This window comes from Pteropus medius, unplaced genomic scaffold, assembly GCF_902729225.1.
Source record: "Pteropus medius unplaced genomic scaffold, Ma_sr-lr_union100, whole genome shotgun sequence".
Taxonomy (NCBI): domain Eukaryota; kingdom Metazoa; phylum Chordata; class Mammalia; order Chiroptera; family Pteropodidae; genus Pteropus; species Pteropus medius.
This window is the reverse complement of record NW_024354500.1, coordinates 29,054,151-29,071,996: the sequence shown is the minus strand read 5'-3', so window position 1 is coordinate 29,071,996 and position 17,846 is coordinate 29,054,151. Positions and strand designations below refer to the sequence as shown.

The window sequence follows — 17,846 nt, the reverse complement described above, 5'->3', positions numbered from 1 at the left end:
TAAAACATGATTAAACCACATGTTTACCATGCAGATCCTTTTTTATGCATATATATTCATATAATACTATATTTCTAAACTCTGGTTCATATATATTATACATTATGTATCAGACATTTCAATTGTTCTAACTTTGCAATATGATCAATAGTACACAGAAGACATAGGCTAAAAGTTACTAAACAGAAGAATGCAAAAATATAGAATAATGAGAAGTGATAGAAATATTTTTAAAAACACATAAGAGTTTAACAAAATTGATGACACAGAAAATATCGGTGACTGAGTAGCCCTGCTTTTAACCAAATTGTCATTTAAACCTGTTTATCTACTTGCTTTAAGTACAAATGTTTTTAATGAATGCATGTGCTACCAAGATTCTGTGATATGTATCAGCATGTACTCACATGCCTTTTTAAATAGGTTCATTAGATAAATAATTGTTAAGAATTAAACTAGCTAAAAAGTCCAGTGTACTGGTTTCCTTTGGCTGCTATATTTTCACAAACAGTAGCTTCAAACAACAGAATTTTATTCTCTAGCAATTCTGGAGGCCAGAAGTCTGAAGTCAAAGTCTAGATTGAGTTTCACTTCCCTCAGGGGTTCTAGGGGAGAATCCATTCCTTGAATCTTCCTTCTTTTGGTAGCAGCCAGCATTCTTTGACTTGTGGCTTCATCACTCCAAACTCAGCCATCATGTTCTCTTTGTCTCCTCTGAGAAACTTTGGTTCTGCTTTTAAAGCCTTTCAACTGATTGGATCAGGCCCACCCAGATAATTCAGGATTATTTCTTCATCACAAGATCTTTAATCACATCTGCAAAGACCCTTTATTTCAAGATCTGTCCTCTACATCAACAGCATGTATACATTCTGGATTCTGCTATCTGAGTGATCTTTCTAAAACTTTCTAAATCCGATGAACTCACTTCCCTACTTAAAATCTTTGAATGGCTCCCACTACTCTCAGATTAAGCCTAAATAGCACAAATACATAAGGCTCTTCTTCGGTTGGCCTCTACCTGCCCCTACCCTACCACCTCATCTTGTATTTCTATCCTATCTCATTTACATATCCTTAGCAGCCTGAACTACTGACAGCTTTTTCCAAAGTATCATGCTTTTTTTCATTTCTATGTTTTGGAATATGCTGTAGATTCCTGCCTTACCAGGCCAAAGAACTAGCCAACTCCTGTTTATCTTCCAGAAGTTGGCTAAGAGAGTATTTTGTTTAAGAATGTATCCCTACAAACTTTAAATAAGTGAACTGTGTAGTATGTGAACTATATCACAACAATGTTATTTAAAAAGGAATGCATCCCTTTCAGTAATGTACTCAAATTCATTTAATGTTATGAACATCTTCTAAACTTTGCGAGACTCCCTGTGCTATAGCATTTATACTATGTTGTGACCTATTGGCTCACCTGACTGCTTGAGGTAAGGGCCATGACAAATTAATCTTCACATTGTCCTCAGCAAGTATGATATCTGGCACAAAGTAGACACTCAGTAAATGCTTACTGGATGCATAACTGAAATATTGTAATCCTTAAACACAGTGATACTTGGTTGAACCAATTCTAACAAATCCAGAAAGTGTTAGAACTGAGTTTACAGTCAACTAAATTAAAGTTAAGTGGGTGTAATTTGACACTTAGAAAGTAAGTTACCTTTAGGACTGAATTACTATTAGGACTGACCAATACTAGCCTTTAGATTCAAAGTTTAGGCATGGGAATGTAATTTTACTTTAAAGCAGTATAATCATTTCCCAATGAAATACAGCCATTGTCCTTAAGTTCAATTCCAGGAGTTAGTATTCATATTTGTCAATCTGCTTACATGTATGAATCATCATGGGGCTGTTATAAGCTGTGTTTAATTAGTTTTAAAGCATGTTTTCTAAGAGCTTCTGTCCTTCCAACTTAAGTTCCATTAATTTTCTTGGATGCCACATTATAGAAGAAATAAAATGAACATATCCTTTTTAGTGGGGCCAAATCATTCTTTATAAATACTTAAAACCAGCATCCACATGCAACGGAAGAGTCCTCCTTTCTTGGCATCACCAAATATATAAACTTGCACTTTTTTCCCTATTTCAAAGCTTCTCCACAAATGGTAGAGATTAATCTTCACAGGATAATATTTCCAACAACCATGTTTTCATTTATCAGAATAACAGAATAGTTTGTAATGTTATGTGTTCTTAACTGGAAGAGAATAGAGAGCAGAAGAATTATATTCAGATAATATGGACAAATTTTCATCCTAATCTATTAATTGTTTTCCTAACAGAGTAGGTCTCCTGGCATACTCTTACCTGACTTCCTCTCTACCATGTAGCAGGAAAGAGAGAGGAGTGGGAGACAAGAGATAAAAGATCCTTCCTTGGCTTCCCTTATCTGGTGAGGTGGGGATGGGAGAGGAACTGAAGAGCCTCACTTGGTAACTCCCAGTTTTTTTTTTCTGGTTGGTGTAGGAGAGATTACATCTAAATAACTTCCACTATCCCACTGCCATTAACTCCTTACTTGTCTTCTTTTAGAACTTTGTACTTTAGTTTTTGTTTCTTTACCCTTTTACTGTCTATTTCCACTATGAGGTTGTAAGCTTCCACGGGACAGTCCCTGTGTCTCTTTCCTCACTAAACCCAATGCCTTAACGCATTCTACGAATGCATTAAGTGTTAGATTGAAATCTGAAGGATCATACTGCCTGGGATGGAAATCTATGCAAGTGCAAAAGCTCTAGACAGGGCTGTCTTGAATAAAGTAGGAGCAGACAGGGCAGAAGTTGTAGAAGATGTGCATAACATTTTCTGTTTGGTTTTACTAACGGGATCACAATAGTATTATTTTCAGAGTAAATACATGGTGCTCACATTGCACTATGGTTTACATAGACCTGCTGGTCAGTCTGCCCTTTATAACACTGCTTCTGTGGGTAAAGGAGTCAGTTTACAAATGCTTACAAATAACTTACAGAAACATTTAGTAAACAATTGACTCAAATTTGTAACCTGGCTCTCATGGCCACTGTCTCTCATTTCCCACTTCTCTTTCATCTGTCTGTCTTCCCTCCCCCTATCATTATACACACATCTTATTTTATATCCACCTTTTGGCATCCTGAAAGTTCCTCCAAATTTAGGCTTTTTTTGAAACCTACTAGTCATTCATTAAGATTTTGTTTCGGTTCTTCACACACACAAGCATGAACACACATAAATATAAACATATTTAGTTTTATATGCAGTTACTAAGTCCTAGAATTATTCCTTAGTAATGATTATGGGTCAGATATATTGAGCTCGTACTATCCCTATTGAATTCTCTCCATTCTATTAACACCCTAATTGAGGCCTTATTCACTTATGTCATGGTCTGTCAAAAGAGCCCACTAATTAGTATCCTGATTCCAGTCTCTTTTCCTTTGATACATTTTGCATATATATCAAAGGAGAAGTAGCTCATTACTTCCTCTAAAGCACTACTGTTCATCATGGTATTCTTTATTTCTCACGAAATTCCTGAGGCAAGTGAATAAAGTTTGCCTTCCAAATTCATAGTCAAGGATCCCCATATCATGATCCTAACCACCTCCCCGACTTTACTCTCTACCACCCAACAAAGACCATTCACAGGACCTCATTAGAATCATTTCATTATTTCATGAGCACACAACCATTCCACCTGTACATCTTCACTCACATTAGTTATCTCTCACGTCTTTATTTCATTCCCAGTCATTTCATGACCAAATGTAGCCCCAAATCCTTGGTAAAAATGTCTCAATCACCTCATGATACAAGATTCTCTGCCTGTACTCCTTCAGCTTTTGGAATAACTGCACGCATTTGTGCAATGTTTTCAGAAATTTTTTCACATGTAAGCCTTTGCTATGTAAGCCTCACAACAACCTTATGAAGTAGGCACTATACATAGGTATACTTGTTAAATGAGGAGAAAGGTTTTCAGAGATGTGAAGTGACTTGTCCAGGCTCACACAGCGGGAATGTTACAGAGACTATCTTTAAACCCTAGCTTTCTGACTCCATATTAAATCCATATTTGGCATTTACTATAGTAGTTATTTGAATTATTTTTTTTCTGTCTTCCAAACTAGATTATAAGCTCCATGAAGGCAATAGGTATGAGAACTTGCCCCAGTACATTAAAACACGCAAAATGAGAATTCTGTGAATATTTGGTTGAGTGATTCTAAAATAGTTCATTCCTCTCTCCCTATTATGTACAATATTTAGATTTTGAGACTCTAATATTTAGACTCAAATGAACACTTTGTGATAACTGCAGTATATCATGGCTATCATTAATTTCTTAACCTAGTTCCCCGCAAAACAAACTGCAAATTCCCTAAAGATAGGTAACTTTGACAAATGAAATGAGATCTGCTGGTATTTAAATGCTGGCCATGAGTTGTAGGAATAACTATATTTCCAAACTCATCTGCAGTTTAGTCATCTGGCACACATAGATACAGGATTCAGATTCAGTATCTTCTCAATCATATGTTTCCATACCCCAATTCTTATTAAACATATGATCCCAGAGAACATAACTACAGAACAATGAGCAAGTGGCAAAGTGACATTAACTAAAGGCTCAATAACAGACCATGTTGTTCTGTTAAATACTCGTTTGTGTAGGAATGAGTGTTGGAGATTCATACTGCACATACATTTTCTGGTAGCAAAATTCTTCTTAGTTTGTAAATGAGAATTAAGTATTTCGATACTTTTAAAGGGCTCCACAAAGAGCTTTTAGAACTTTCAAATCTGGAAGTCACTAAATGAGAATAGGGCATCTGGGAGGAGAATTCAAGTAGTCAAAAGATTTCATGACAGAAAAAGAGCTTCATTCTTTAGAACTGAACTCAGAAAGTACTCACAGGCTCTCCCCGTGATCCGTCCTGCCCTGGAGCACCCGGAGGTCCCACTTCTCCCTTTTAAGGATGAAAATAAACAGAGAATTCCATTTTCAGGCAGGCTTATAAAATAACATATATATATTAATATTACATATCAATGTATATTAGATACAAACTAAAAAAATTACTTCTATATTATTGATATTAACTTTTCCTGACATCAAATAACTTATTCTGAAATTTGTAAAGTGACTATATAAATATCAAATCTATGCATGACAACAGACAGTTAAGTTATCAAATAACTGTGGTACTGTATACTCATGAGAATAAGATATTATTCTTACCTTCAAAGTAAATGTTACCAAGGATTATATCAATCCTGTTAACATTCTTTATTTGTACTTTTACTTTGTCATCCTATTGGACCTAATTTGACTGTGTCTCCCAAGAGTTGCATTTTAAAACAAAAATAAAGCTTTCATTAAAAATGGAGTTATTTATAGACTACTGTATGAAATTTTTGGCACTTTAGTATCTACTTTTTAAAATAAACATTGAAAAGTATATTTTTAGGTAGCTGTCAAAATTACAATTTTTAGTTGCATACCTTTAAAGTCCTATGATCAAATTACTTACGAATCTTATTTTACATCCACCTTTTAGCATCCTAAAAGTTTTTCCCAAATTTAGGCTTTTTTGAAAACTAATAGTCATTAAGAGCCATGCTTTTGTTTCTATTCAGTGAAGTGTTACATCATAACAAGTGAAGTTCTCTACAAAAAAGTATAGCACACTTGCTTCATACCAGAGAGAACATTTCATCCTACATGAGAGCAAGAGAAAAAATAAAGTGAAGGCGTCTTTTTTTTTTGTAAATACCTCAAATGCCTGAGTCAAAATAGGTTTAAGGGAGAAAAGTCTCATAATACATATAATGAAGCATATGCCAACACTGTTTTCCATAGTTTCACATTCTAATGAATTTCTCCAAATTGTAGAAAATGAACCACAGAGAGAAAAATTAATAAAACCTAGCTAATATAATCAGTACTTAGAAAAAAATTCAGTCGTATCACATTACCTGAACACTGATTCTCCCATTTTTAAGAATTCTTGCATTTCATTAACACAGTGAAATACTAACTAAAGCCAAATGTTTCATCTGTTCCAATTTTATTTATAAACATGAGGTGATTGTTGAGAATAAAGCAAAGAATGTTTGCCTCTAAATTAAGCAAATTATGTGGAGGAGGGAAAAGGAGGGGAGTCCCTGCTGATCCAGTGGTTCTACAGAAAAGCTTATGAAAATATCAAAAAGAAACAAATGTATATATTGGATTTACCTAGTTAAAAGCTACAGGGTTAAAGCCTGAAAAATTAAAGGGATACGTCAGGTCCTAAAACAACAGGGAAATGATGCGGTAACTATACATGAACTCGACACATATTGATTCAACAGAAGGATTCATCCAAGTTAGTGGTTCTCAAGTATGGCCCCACCCCAGCCACATCACTTTCACTTCATGTGGCAACTTCTCCCAAGTGCAAAAATTTCAGGCCCTACTGCAGACCTACTGAATCAGAAGCTCTGGATGGTGGAGCCCAGAAATCTGTTTTAACAGATCTCCGGCTCTTTCCAATAATTTGGGAACCATGGCACAGGTCAAGTCATTAGGCCACTTAACTTCCCCTGCCTCCAGGTATATGACTTGTGTAAGCAAATCTGTAGCTTGGATATTTCTGTCTATAAAGTAAAGGGGTGAGAACAATTGCCAAATAGTAGAAACAAGTAATTTTGGATTACATAACTACTTTGTTGGTAAAAATTCTCTCCTTTTTCTTCTCTGACCATTGACCTAATCTTATTATTTTATTCTAATTAGCAGGAGGTTTTTAAAAAAACTATCAGCAAGGTTTATCAATATAAAATCCCACAATTATTTGATGATTTAGTTTATCCTTATTTTCCCTATTTCTTGTTAGAACAGATCATCAGAATGATGAAGAATTATACAAAGTATCCCCTATTCCTTATAATCTACAGCAATGATTCTCAAACTTTAGTTGCATCCGAATCACCTGGAGGGTTTGTTAGACTGCAGACCGTGGACCCTACCCCAGAGTTTCTGATTTTATAGGTCTGAGGCGGATTCCCAAAAGTTCCCAGGAGATATTATTACTGTTGGCCTTGGAACTGCACTTTAAGAACCACTGCTTTAACCCACACCTCACTACAGAAACTCATACACCCCTTCTGCTCTTACCAATCTCTCTCTCTGTGAAGTATAATATTATATAGCTTTATACTTGGCACTGAATTTTACAATGGCCAGGTTATTCGGCAAGCATCTCATTTATGTAGGTGTTGTTTTCCTGACTTGCACGTTCTTTAAAGGCAGAAAACATATCTTACAGAGTTTTTTTTTTAATCACCTAGAATATTAGAATAGTGCTGAACAGAATGCAAGACTATATCTATGGCTATATGTCCCCTTCTTTACAAATATTGAAGCATAACATGGAAGTGGAAGTGGACTATTTATTCTTAAATGCTCAATTCCAAGGGAATAAAGAAAATGGAAAAAAACATTTGTGGATAGGGCTACAGCATTTGCTTTTGGTAGATTATGCAGACCAGTGGTTCTAAGATAATGGCCAATAATCTTTACCTAGCAGTGTTCTCTTTATTCTTTTAAAGTTTCATTGGGAGATGATAGGATAATTTCAGCTTGGCCATTTTCCATAACATAATTGAATGCAGTATACAACTAACCTGTGAAACTCAATAATGTAACTAGAACTTAATCTGATCACTTGATTGTTTTCATGACCTAGAGAACCTGGTCCACTCCAATTTGTTTGGCTGGTGGAAAACGGCATGTAGCATGCCTCCAATTTATCCTTTTGCTATTTTAATGTTAACTTCTTTCTTTATTTAAAAAATAGTTGAGAAAATGTCATGCTAAACTATATTCGTCAACCAAATTTCTATAGTTAATGTCAAAGATGATTTATTCTGCAACAAACCAGTTATTTTTAAGGAGGAAATTTAACCAAAAACAGACATATGAAACTTGCATTGCATGTGTATCTTCTTTCATGCTGTGGTCTTTGGTACTTATCCACAAAAAAATAAAAGGATGGAAAATAGTTTGCAGCCATAGCAACCCTCAAAATCAGGTGGAAGATATGTGACCATTACAATATAATTTAATTTTGAGGAAGATACTTACTTTGTTACTAAACACTTTATTTTGACTTTAATCTTACTGAATGTTTTATTTAGTATGTAAACAAATCTCTAGCATGCCAGAGGTTATATTGAAAATGTAAGGCTGGGAAGCTTCCCCTGGCTGACCAAATAAACAGACATGAAGTTTGGAAGGCATCGTGTATATAGACAGGATCACACAAACTAAACTTGGAATTCTAGCTCTGCCATGTAAGTGACTGCACTTTTGAGTAAATTCTTCAACCTCTCTTAATCTATTCTTAATGTCTAAATAACATTAATACTCCGATTTCACAAGTCTTTTTTAAATGAAAAAATAAGAGCTTTTGTGAAAGTGCCTTGCATAGCTCTAAGCACGAAAGAGAACATCTATAAAAGTTAGTTACTCCACTGCCACCAAAAAAAGTTGCAATTTTAACAATCCTTTACCTTTATGGTTTTTTTCGCATTTAAATATTATTTTTTATATTTGTACTGTTGTGGTTTGGCAATATAATTTAGACAAAATGAGTTTTTTAAAAAATAAGGTCAATATGTTAATCTAGTGAAAATGTTATAAAACAATAGAGTCAATAGTTTAATCATCACTTTCTATATTTGGAAAAGATTACTTGGGTATAACATGGTTTTTCAACAATTTGGTGAGAGAAATTTTCATTGGTTATTTAATTATGGCTATATAATCTTGGACAAATTATTTCGTCTCTTCATTCCTTAGTTTCCTCATCTGTAAAAGGAAAATTTTTTTCACTTATAACTCATAATGACTTATAATATTAATGAAAAAACACATTTGAAGTGCTGGAGAAAGAGCCATGCCTGCAGTAAGTATCCAATAAATTCTGTTTTTTGTCATCATCTGTCCTCTTCTGTATTCCTTTCTTTTCACACCCAGTTTAAACACCATGTTTCAGTATTTCAATTGCTCTCTTAACTAAAATTCTTACTCCTTTACCTCACTATTCATCTGCTTCGCTTGCTTATGCAAACCCCAATACTAATAAATCAAACTGAAAGCCTCTTTAGACTTGCTCTTGGGCTTCTAAGTATAGCCATGGGAGGGAAAAAAGGTATGATAGTCACACAAATTGTAACTTCCAGTTCAATTAGACTTCAATGCAGCTTCTATATATCCTTAATCTCCTCTTTGTCTTATTTTCCCTGCAGTTATATAAAATTTACCCAGTCAAAAAATAATTGCTTTTTGTCCCCTCTCAACACGTGACAATTCTCACCTCCTTAGAGAAAACAAAAGCCAAACACCCTTTCACCAAACTAACACTTATCTGCATTTATATATATATATATATATATATATATCCATTCCTCTTTTTTATTTACAGTGAAATAGATGTTCCTCATACAATCTGAAAAAATCACTACCAAGTCTCTTCATTCCCCTTTCCAAATGAGCTGGAGCTCCTTATACAGATCTAACTACTTGTTGGAGATCTACTCTTAGATGTTCCATGAGAATCTTAAACGAACACATTATACTTCTCATTTCTCGACCTCTTCAACAGAAGATATACTAAACTCTTCCCAAAAAATAATTCCATTGAGTAAAGAAACTTTTGCCTTCACTATAATTAATGGAGGAGACACTCTAAGAAGCCTGGTTAGTCACTCCTGCCTATTATTGCAAGTCTAAAAGTATATATAAGACATTTCAAACTGAAAAAGAATTGGCAGACACTATCTAAACAAAACTACTAAAAGAAAAAATAGAAAATGAGAATAAAAACATTTCAGCAAATTTCCCTCACACAAAAATAAACACAAAGCATAAGAGAACTGCAACAAGATCCTGTCACCTGGATTAACATTATACAAGCATTTTCAGATGTAAAAAAGAAATATATAAAATAAGAATTAAATTAATTCAACAAATAAGTTGAAAAGACAAAATCATGTCCGATATTATGATTACGTTACTAGAAACAAAGGGGGAATAGATTTAATTTAAAATTTGAAAAGGCATTGAGGAAGAAACTAAATATAGCCAACAAAAATTAATTTTAGAAGAGATAAAAAGAATCAGAAAATGACAGAGGTAGAAGATAGTCAAAAAAGTCTGAACATATCCTTAACTGGAGTCCTTAGATATAAACCAAAACAATGTAAAACAAATTTTATTTAAAACTAAAATGCAAGAAAACATTCCAGAATTAAAAGAAGCCCTGAATCTTTTTACCGAAAGGATTTTAGGGTAACTAATATTCTTAATTCTGAGATATAAATTATGCTATTAGACTTTAAACATAAAGTTAAAAACAAAACAAAACAAAACAAAAAACCTCTGGGCTTCCATACAAAAAGACAGAGCCACTTACAAAGGAAAGACAATTAGGTTGACAATATACATGATGGCAATGGAGCAACATATCAAAGAAATTCAGAGAAAAACAGTGAAAACAGTGAGGTAACGGTTTTACAGTTAGCCAAGTGACAAGTAACAAGAAAATAGAAAAATATGTTAAAATATAAGAATTCAGGGAATACTGTATTCATAAGCCCTACCTAAGGAATACACTAGGGGAGAAGCTTCATCAATCAAAATTATGACAATGAAATATTGGTCATAGGGCTGATGATGAACACTTGAATATATTTAATTGCAGATCTGAAACAAAAATGAAGAGTAAAAAAATTATTTATAAATATTGTATATTCTAAAAGAGTAGAAGTAATAAGATTAAATACAAAGAAAAGGAAAATGGAAAGAGAAAAATAGAATTAATTCACTAATTTTGACACAGATAATAGGGTACCATTTAAAGTTAATAAAAAAATGATGAGATGCCTAAGTAGGCAAAGGGAGACTAAGTAAATTCTGAAATGTTTTTTTTAGACTACTAAAGGTATCAGTGTAAAGACCTTCAGTCGTTAACTGCTATATGGTATATTTGAAAGTTAAGACAGTCAATCCTAAGCATTCTCAATACAAGAAAATAATTTTTGTTTTTATTTTGTATCTGTGAGATGATAGATGTTAACTAAACTTACTGTGATAACCATTTTAAGATATATGTAAGTCAAATCATTATGCTATATACCTTAAACTTATACATGTTTATGTCACTTATCTCAGTCAAACTGGAAAAAAGACAAATAGTAAGAAATATATAAATCTTCCTAAATCCCAAAGAAAATAAAAGTAAAAAAGAAAACGGTCAGATGGAGAAAGAAGCATAGTAAACGCGTATAGTAAGTATAACAAAACTGTAAGTATCATGACAAAGATCCAACTTATCAGTCCATAAAAATAGACTCAATCTTTTAAAAGAAAAAAAAATTCAAATTGCTTTAAAAAGCAAAGACCAACTCAATGCTTGATATAGGAGAAACAGTAAAACGAAGTGATTCAAAAGCTAAAGCTAATCAATAGAAGAATAGCCAAAAGTTTAGCAAGCAAATAATCAGAAAGGAAAGTAATCCTGATATAAGACAATGTAGAATTCAAGCTAAAAATTATCAAAGGAAACAAAGAATGACATTTTGTAATGTTGAAGCCACAATTAAAAGTGAAGATGTAACAGTTATAAATATCCATACAACAAATAACATAAAAACCACCTTCATGAAACAGAAGATGGAAGGAGAAACAGATGAAATGCACTAATACACCACTAACAGGACAGTAACACACCACGCTCTGTCCAAGACAGGTCAAAGAAACCAAAATTAAGTATATAGAAGATCTAAAAAGATATTTAAAAAAATAAATCTTACAAATGTATATTGTGTTTCACATTCTCAAAATAGAGATTTACCTTCTCATATGCACAGGGAACATTCCTGAAAATTGAACATATAATAAGTCAAAGAAAAAAAATTCAATAAATCCCATATAGAAATTATACAAACAACATTCTCTGATACAGTGCAATAAAATAAAAATTTAAAAATAGAATCAAAATTAAAGATCTTTCAACCTAAAAAAAAGTTTACACTTTTAAACAACTCTTAAAAAAGGAAAATAAAATCAAAAGTGCAGAATTTCTAGAAATAACATTAATGAAATAATTGTACATTAAAATCAAGGAAATGTAATTGAAGCAACAATCAGAAAAACATTTAAAATTTACCTAGAGCAAAAAATAGTAAAAAAAAAAAAAAAAAAAGAAAAGAAAGAAAAAAATAAATGAATTCAAATCTCAATTGTAAAACCAGGGGAAAAAATGTAGGAAAAAAAAGAAGAAGTAGTATAAAGTAAAAAAAAAAAAAAAAGAATTTTTGAATAATAGGCAACATAATAGAATACGGAAGTTCATACGATCAAGAAAAAACGTAAAAATAAAAGCATATTCAGAGTAAGTAATGACAAAGGGAAAGCAATCATTTAACATAGATAACTTCTTAAAAATTATGACAGTAATTTGCACATTATACAAATCACTTGAAAAATCTAGCTTAAATGGCTAATTTCCTAAGAAAATGAAGTTTACTATTATCCACCCTATGAGAGATAGAATGCTTAAGACAATTTTCACATAAGAGAAAATTATAAAAGAATTACTCAAAAAAAAAAAGCTTCAGGAACAGATGGCAGAAGGAAAAAACCCTCAGGTAATTGATTTCAATTATAACTATCAATAAAAAATCATTATTACAAAATATAACTTCAGAAATAAAATATAAAATGTCATTCTAAATTCTACATTAAAAGGACAAGAATAATGTAATATTATAAATAAAATATGCCAACAAATTTGAAAGTTAAATGCAATGGACAAATTCTCTGAGGCACAAATTACCAAAACATAATCAAGAAGAAAGAAAAAAGCTAAATAGTCCTATATTTAGCAAAGGAATTTAATTAGTAACTAAACTCTTCCTCACACCTACAAAGACCAGGTTCACATGGCTTCACTAGTGAATTCTACCAAACGAATAAGGAAGAAATGATACCGATTCTACATAAACACTTTCAGAAAACAGAACCTAGCGTGACCTGAACAACAAAGCTATACAAAAATATCACAGGAACCAATATCCCTCATGACCGCAGTTTACACAAAAGCTCTTAATTAAATATTTTCAAGTTAAATCTAGAAATATATAAAAACATAATAAAACCAATTGGGGTTTATCCCAATAATGCAAAAATCAATGTTGTAAATCATTTTAAATAAGAAAGGATAACCATATAATTAACTCAATAAATGCAGAAAAAATTTCTGACAAAATTCAACACCTAATTATAATTAAAAAGAGAAAAACCTCTGAAGAAACCAGGAATAAAAAAAAAATTTCCTCAACTTGATGAAGCCAATTACTCTTACTAGTGAAAAATTGAGGTCAGAAACAAGGCAAGAATGTTTGCTGTCACCACTTTTATTCAATATTGTATTAGACGGCCTTGTCAGTGCAATAAAACTATTAAAGTAAATAAAAGTCACATAAATTAGTATAGAAAACTATCTTTATTTTAAGCAAGCAATATGATCACTGAAGAAAAAATCCTAAGGTATTTGCAGTTACAAGAACCAATTAAGTCCAGCAATACTTCAGGATATATAATATATAATCTATATACCAAAATCAATTGTAGTATATTTTCATAAACTAGCAAAAAAATAATGAATTTATTAAAAATCTATTCAAAAGTATGAAAAAATAAAATACTTGGGTATGAATTTAACAAAAAACACATAAGATCTGTACACTGAAAACTATAAAACATTGCTAAGATAAATTAAAGAAAATCTACACAAATGGAACAATGTTCTAAGGTAGAAGACTCAATATCATTACCACAGCAACTCCCCCCAAATAAATGTAAAGATATGTAGATACCCTACTCTCAAAGAGTTGGAGCTTAATTTCACTCCCACTCCCGTCTTTAGTAGGGGCTGGACTTGGTGACTCACTTTTAAAGAGAATGTGGAAAGAAAACAGTAACTTTATGGTACAAAAACCTGACAGATACTACCATACCAAGTGAACAAAGTTAATAAAACCAATGATTACTCACATGGATAGCTTATACTCTCTGATATGATGAGAAGGGCACTCACTTCAGTGTTATCCTTCCTCCCAAAAAACCATAATCCTAATCTAATCATGAGAAAAACATCGACAGACTCAAATTGTTTTGACAGTCTACAAAATACCTGATCAGTGCCCTTCAAAGTTATCAAAGTCATGAAAAAACTGAAACATTATCACAGATCAAAGGAGACTAGAAACAGAAAAGACTGAAACATTATCACAGATCAAAGGAGACTAAGAAGGCATGACAAATAAATGCAATGTGGCGTATCCTGAATTGAAACCTGGAACAAAGGACAGTGGTGGGAAACTAATGAAATTCTTATAAAATATTGAGTTCGATTTACAGCAATTTGCCAATATTGATTTCTAGTCTTGACAAATGTGCTGTAGTAATATCAGATGTTAGCATCAGGAAACACTGGGTAAACCATTCAAGGAAACTCTCTGTACTATAGCTGCAACTTTTCTGTAAATCTAAAATTATTTCAAACTAAAAAGTTTAACAAACCTCAGAAGGCTTTTTTGTAAAAACCTTCAAGCTGATACTATAGCTTATATGGTATTTATACGAATCTAACATCTAAAACAGAGTACTTATACTACCTAATTTCAAGACTTATTTTTAGCTATGGTAATCAATACCGTGTTATTGAAGAAGATTGAGGTATAGATTATTAAAACAGACCCGAGAGTCCAAAAGTAGTTCCACACAGATATTGATCAATTGATATTTGGAAAAAAATGCTCAAGTAATTAAGTGGAAAATGACAGTCTTTTTAATAAAGGGTACTGGAATAATAAATGGTACTGGAATGATTGGATCTTCAAATGGAAAAAAATTTAACCTTGACTTTTACTTCACACCATACATACATAGAAATTAATTCAAAGTGGATCACGGACCTAAACCTAAGATGATAATAATTTATAAAATATTAAGAAAATGTAATGTTCTAGATATGTGTCTAGAAAAATTTGTTTTCTTTTAGAAAGAAGGAGAAAATTTTGTGATCTTAAGTTATGTAAAGATTCTTAAATAGTACACGAAGGCATAAATAATTTTAAAAATCTAAGAAATTGAAATTCATGCAGATAAAAAACTTTTTCCCACCAAAAGATAACATTTAGAAAATGAAAAGGCAATCCAAAGATTGGGAGAATTAATTTGCAAACATATATCTGATAAAGAACTTATATCCAAAATATATGAAGAACTCTTATAACTCATTAATAAGAAGGCAAACAACCCTCCCCACCCCCCAAATTTAAGTCGTCAAATGTTTGAATAGACATTTCACAAAAGAAGATATATCAATGGCCAACAAGCTCATAAAAAGATGCCAACACTATCGGTCATCAGGAAAATGCAAAATAAAACCACAATAAGATACCATTAGACACCAACTAAAGTAGCTAAAATATTAAAAGGGTGATAATACTGTGTTGGCAGAATTTGGTAAAACTAGAATTGGAAATAGAAAAGTATGCAACCACTTTGGAAAACAGTTTGAAAGTTTCTTAAGAAGTCAAATGTACATTCATCATACAACTCAGCAATTCTACTAGGTATCAACTCAAGAGAAACTACAACATATCCAACTAAGATAGCTATAAGAATATTCATATCAACATTACTCATAAATGTCAAATATAAGAAACAAGTCAAATGTTCATCAACTGATGAATGAAAATAACAACTGTCATACATCCATATGGCTAAATACTGCATTATTACATTGAATTAAAATTAAAAGAGCAATATAAATAGTGACAGAAAGTAAAGCAGTAGTTGCCTAGTGCCAAAGGGTAGGATTGAGAATTAACTGCTAAAGAGAACTCTTTGGGGTTACAAAAATTGTAAAACTTGAATTTGGTGGTAGTTGCACAAAATGTATAAGTGTTATTATATATAAATTGTACTTCAATAAAGCTGTAAAAATGAAACTATTTACAATAGCATCAGCAATATTAAATACATGGGGGAAAAACTAACAAAAGATATGCTACACCTTTACGAAGAAAATTAGTAAACTTTTTTGATAAACATTTAAAGAGGACCTAAATAAGAGATATACCACAAAAAATAAACAAACACAAATACGTACATAACCATGATCAAATTTAGTATTACCAATAATAAGACAGATATTATGTGCCTTGAGGTATGTAATAGAAAGCATAAAACATTAGGTATATTGTATTCTTGCCAAAATGTTTATCCTGAATGCAATCATAAAGAAACAATCAGAAAATTTCTTTAATATTGATACAATAATATTAACTAATAATCCAAATTATGTGACCTACAGAAAATGTTATATATATCATGTCATGAAAGACCAGAAGGGAGAAAAAAGGGGACCTTTAGTCACAGATATTTGGTCAAACCCCAGTCTAGATAGTGCTTTGACAGGTTTTTTGTTTGTTTGTTTTTTAAGATGTAATTAACATTTAAAACAGTAGACTTGGAGTAAAACAGATTATCATCCTAATGTGGGTGGGGCTTTCCAACTCCATGAAGGCCTTAGGAGAAAATGACTGAAGCCCCCTGAGGATGAAAGAATTCTGTTTCCAGCCTGCCTTTATACTTAATTCTTCCCTGGGTTCCAGTCTGCTAGTCTGCCCTGCATATTTTGGACCTGCCAGCCCCACAACTGTGTGAGCCACTTTCTTAAATGAATCAATCAACCTCAAGGTCTATCTCTGTCTCTGTCTCCTTCTCTCCCTCCCTCCCCCCACAGATGGACAGACAGACACACACACACGCAGACACACACACACGCAGACACACACACAGATCCTATTGGTTCATTTCTCTAAAAGACCCTAATAGATATTTACAGATCTTGATTGTATCCAGGTAAAAAGAAACTAGTTATTTAGGACATTTGGGGGATAACTAGAAAAATTCAAATGTAGGCTCAATGTCAGAAAATATTATTGTATTGATGTTAAATCATTTGGGTGTCATAATGGAAATTAAAGAATTCTTGAGAGATACAGGCTTAAGTATTTAGGAGAGAAATGCACAGTATCTATAATTTACATCTCAGTGGTAAAAAAAATATTATAGAAATATTCATATATTTGTGTACTTCAATTTTCTGTAGGAAACTTTCCAAAACAAACAAACAAAAAATTGGGGGGGGGGCGGGGAGATGATGGAGGAAATAGGTTTGAAAAAGGTCAGAGAAAAATTAGATATGACTATTCGAAGATTTCAAAAAAGAAATATAAACTGTAGAATATTCAGACAAAACTTTATTACTCAGTGATAAATGAAATGAGCTATCAAGCTATGAGAAGACTTGGAGGAAGCTTAAATGCATATTACTAAGTGAAAGAAGTCAATCTAAAAAGGCTATATACTATATGATTCCAACTATATGACATTCTGGAAAAGATATGGAGATAGTAAATAGATCAGGGATTGCCAAGAGTTGAAGGGAGGGAAGGATGAATAGTCAGAGCACAAAAGATTTTTATGGCAGTGAAACTATTATATATGATATTATAGAACACCCAATGGAAATGCGAATTTTGAGTGATAATAATATATCAGAGTAGGTTCATTAATTGTAATAAATGTTCCACCCTGGTGTGAGAAGTTGATAGTAGGGGAAGCTGCGGGCAGGGGAGAGGGGGCATAACTTGGGAACTACTCTAAAAAATAAAGATTAAGTAAATATCCTTTTTTAAAAAATCAAAAATAATTCCAG

General features: G+C 32.3%; 1 protein-coding gene across 3 annotated transcripts in view; it reads right to left on the bottom strand.

Annotated features, from left to right (window-relative positions):
• The window catches only part of COL21A1 (collagen type XXI alpha 1 chain), a 154,579-nt gene that overhangs the window by 32,617 nt on the left and 104,116 nt on the right, over positions 1-17,846 (bottom strand). For all 3 annotated transcript variants that reach the window (XM_039852935.1, XM_039852933.1, XM_039852936.1), the window contains one exon: positions 4,917-4,970. In XM_039852935.1, coding sequence (XP_039708869.1) covers positions 4,917-4,970 — 54 coding nt within the window. The remainder of the gene's footprint in view (positions 1-4,916; positions 4,971-17,846) is intronic.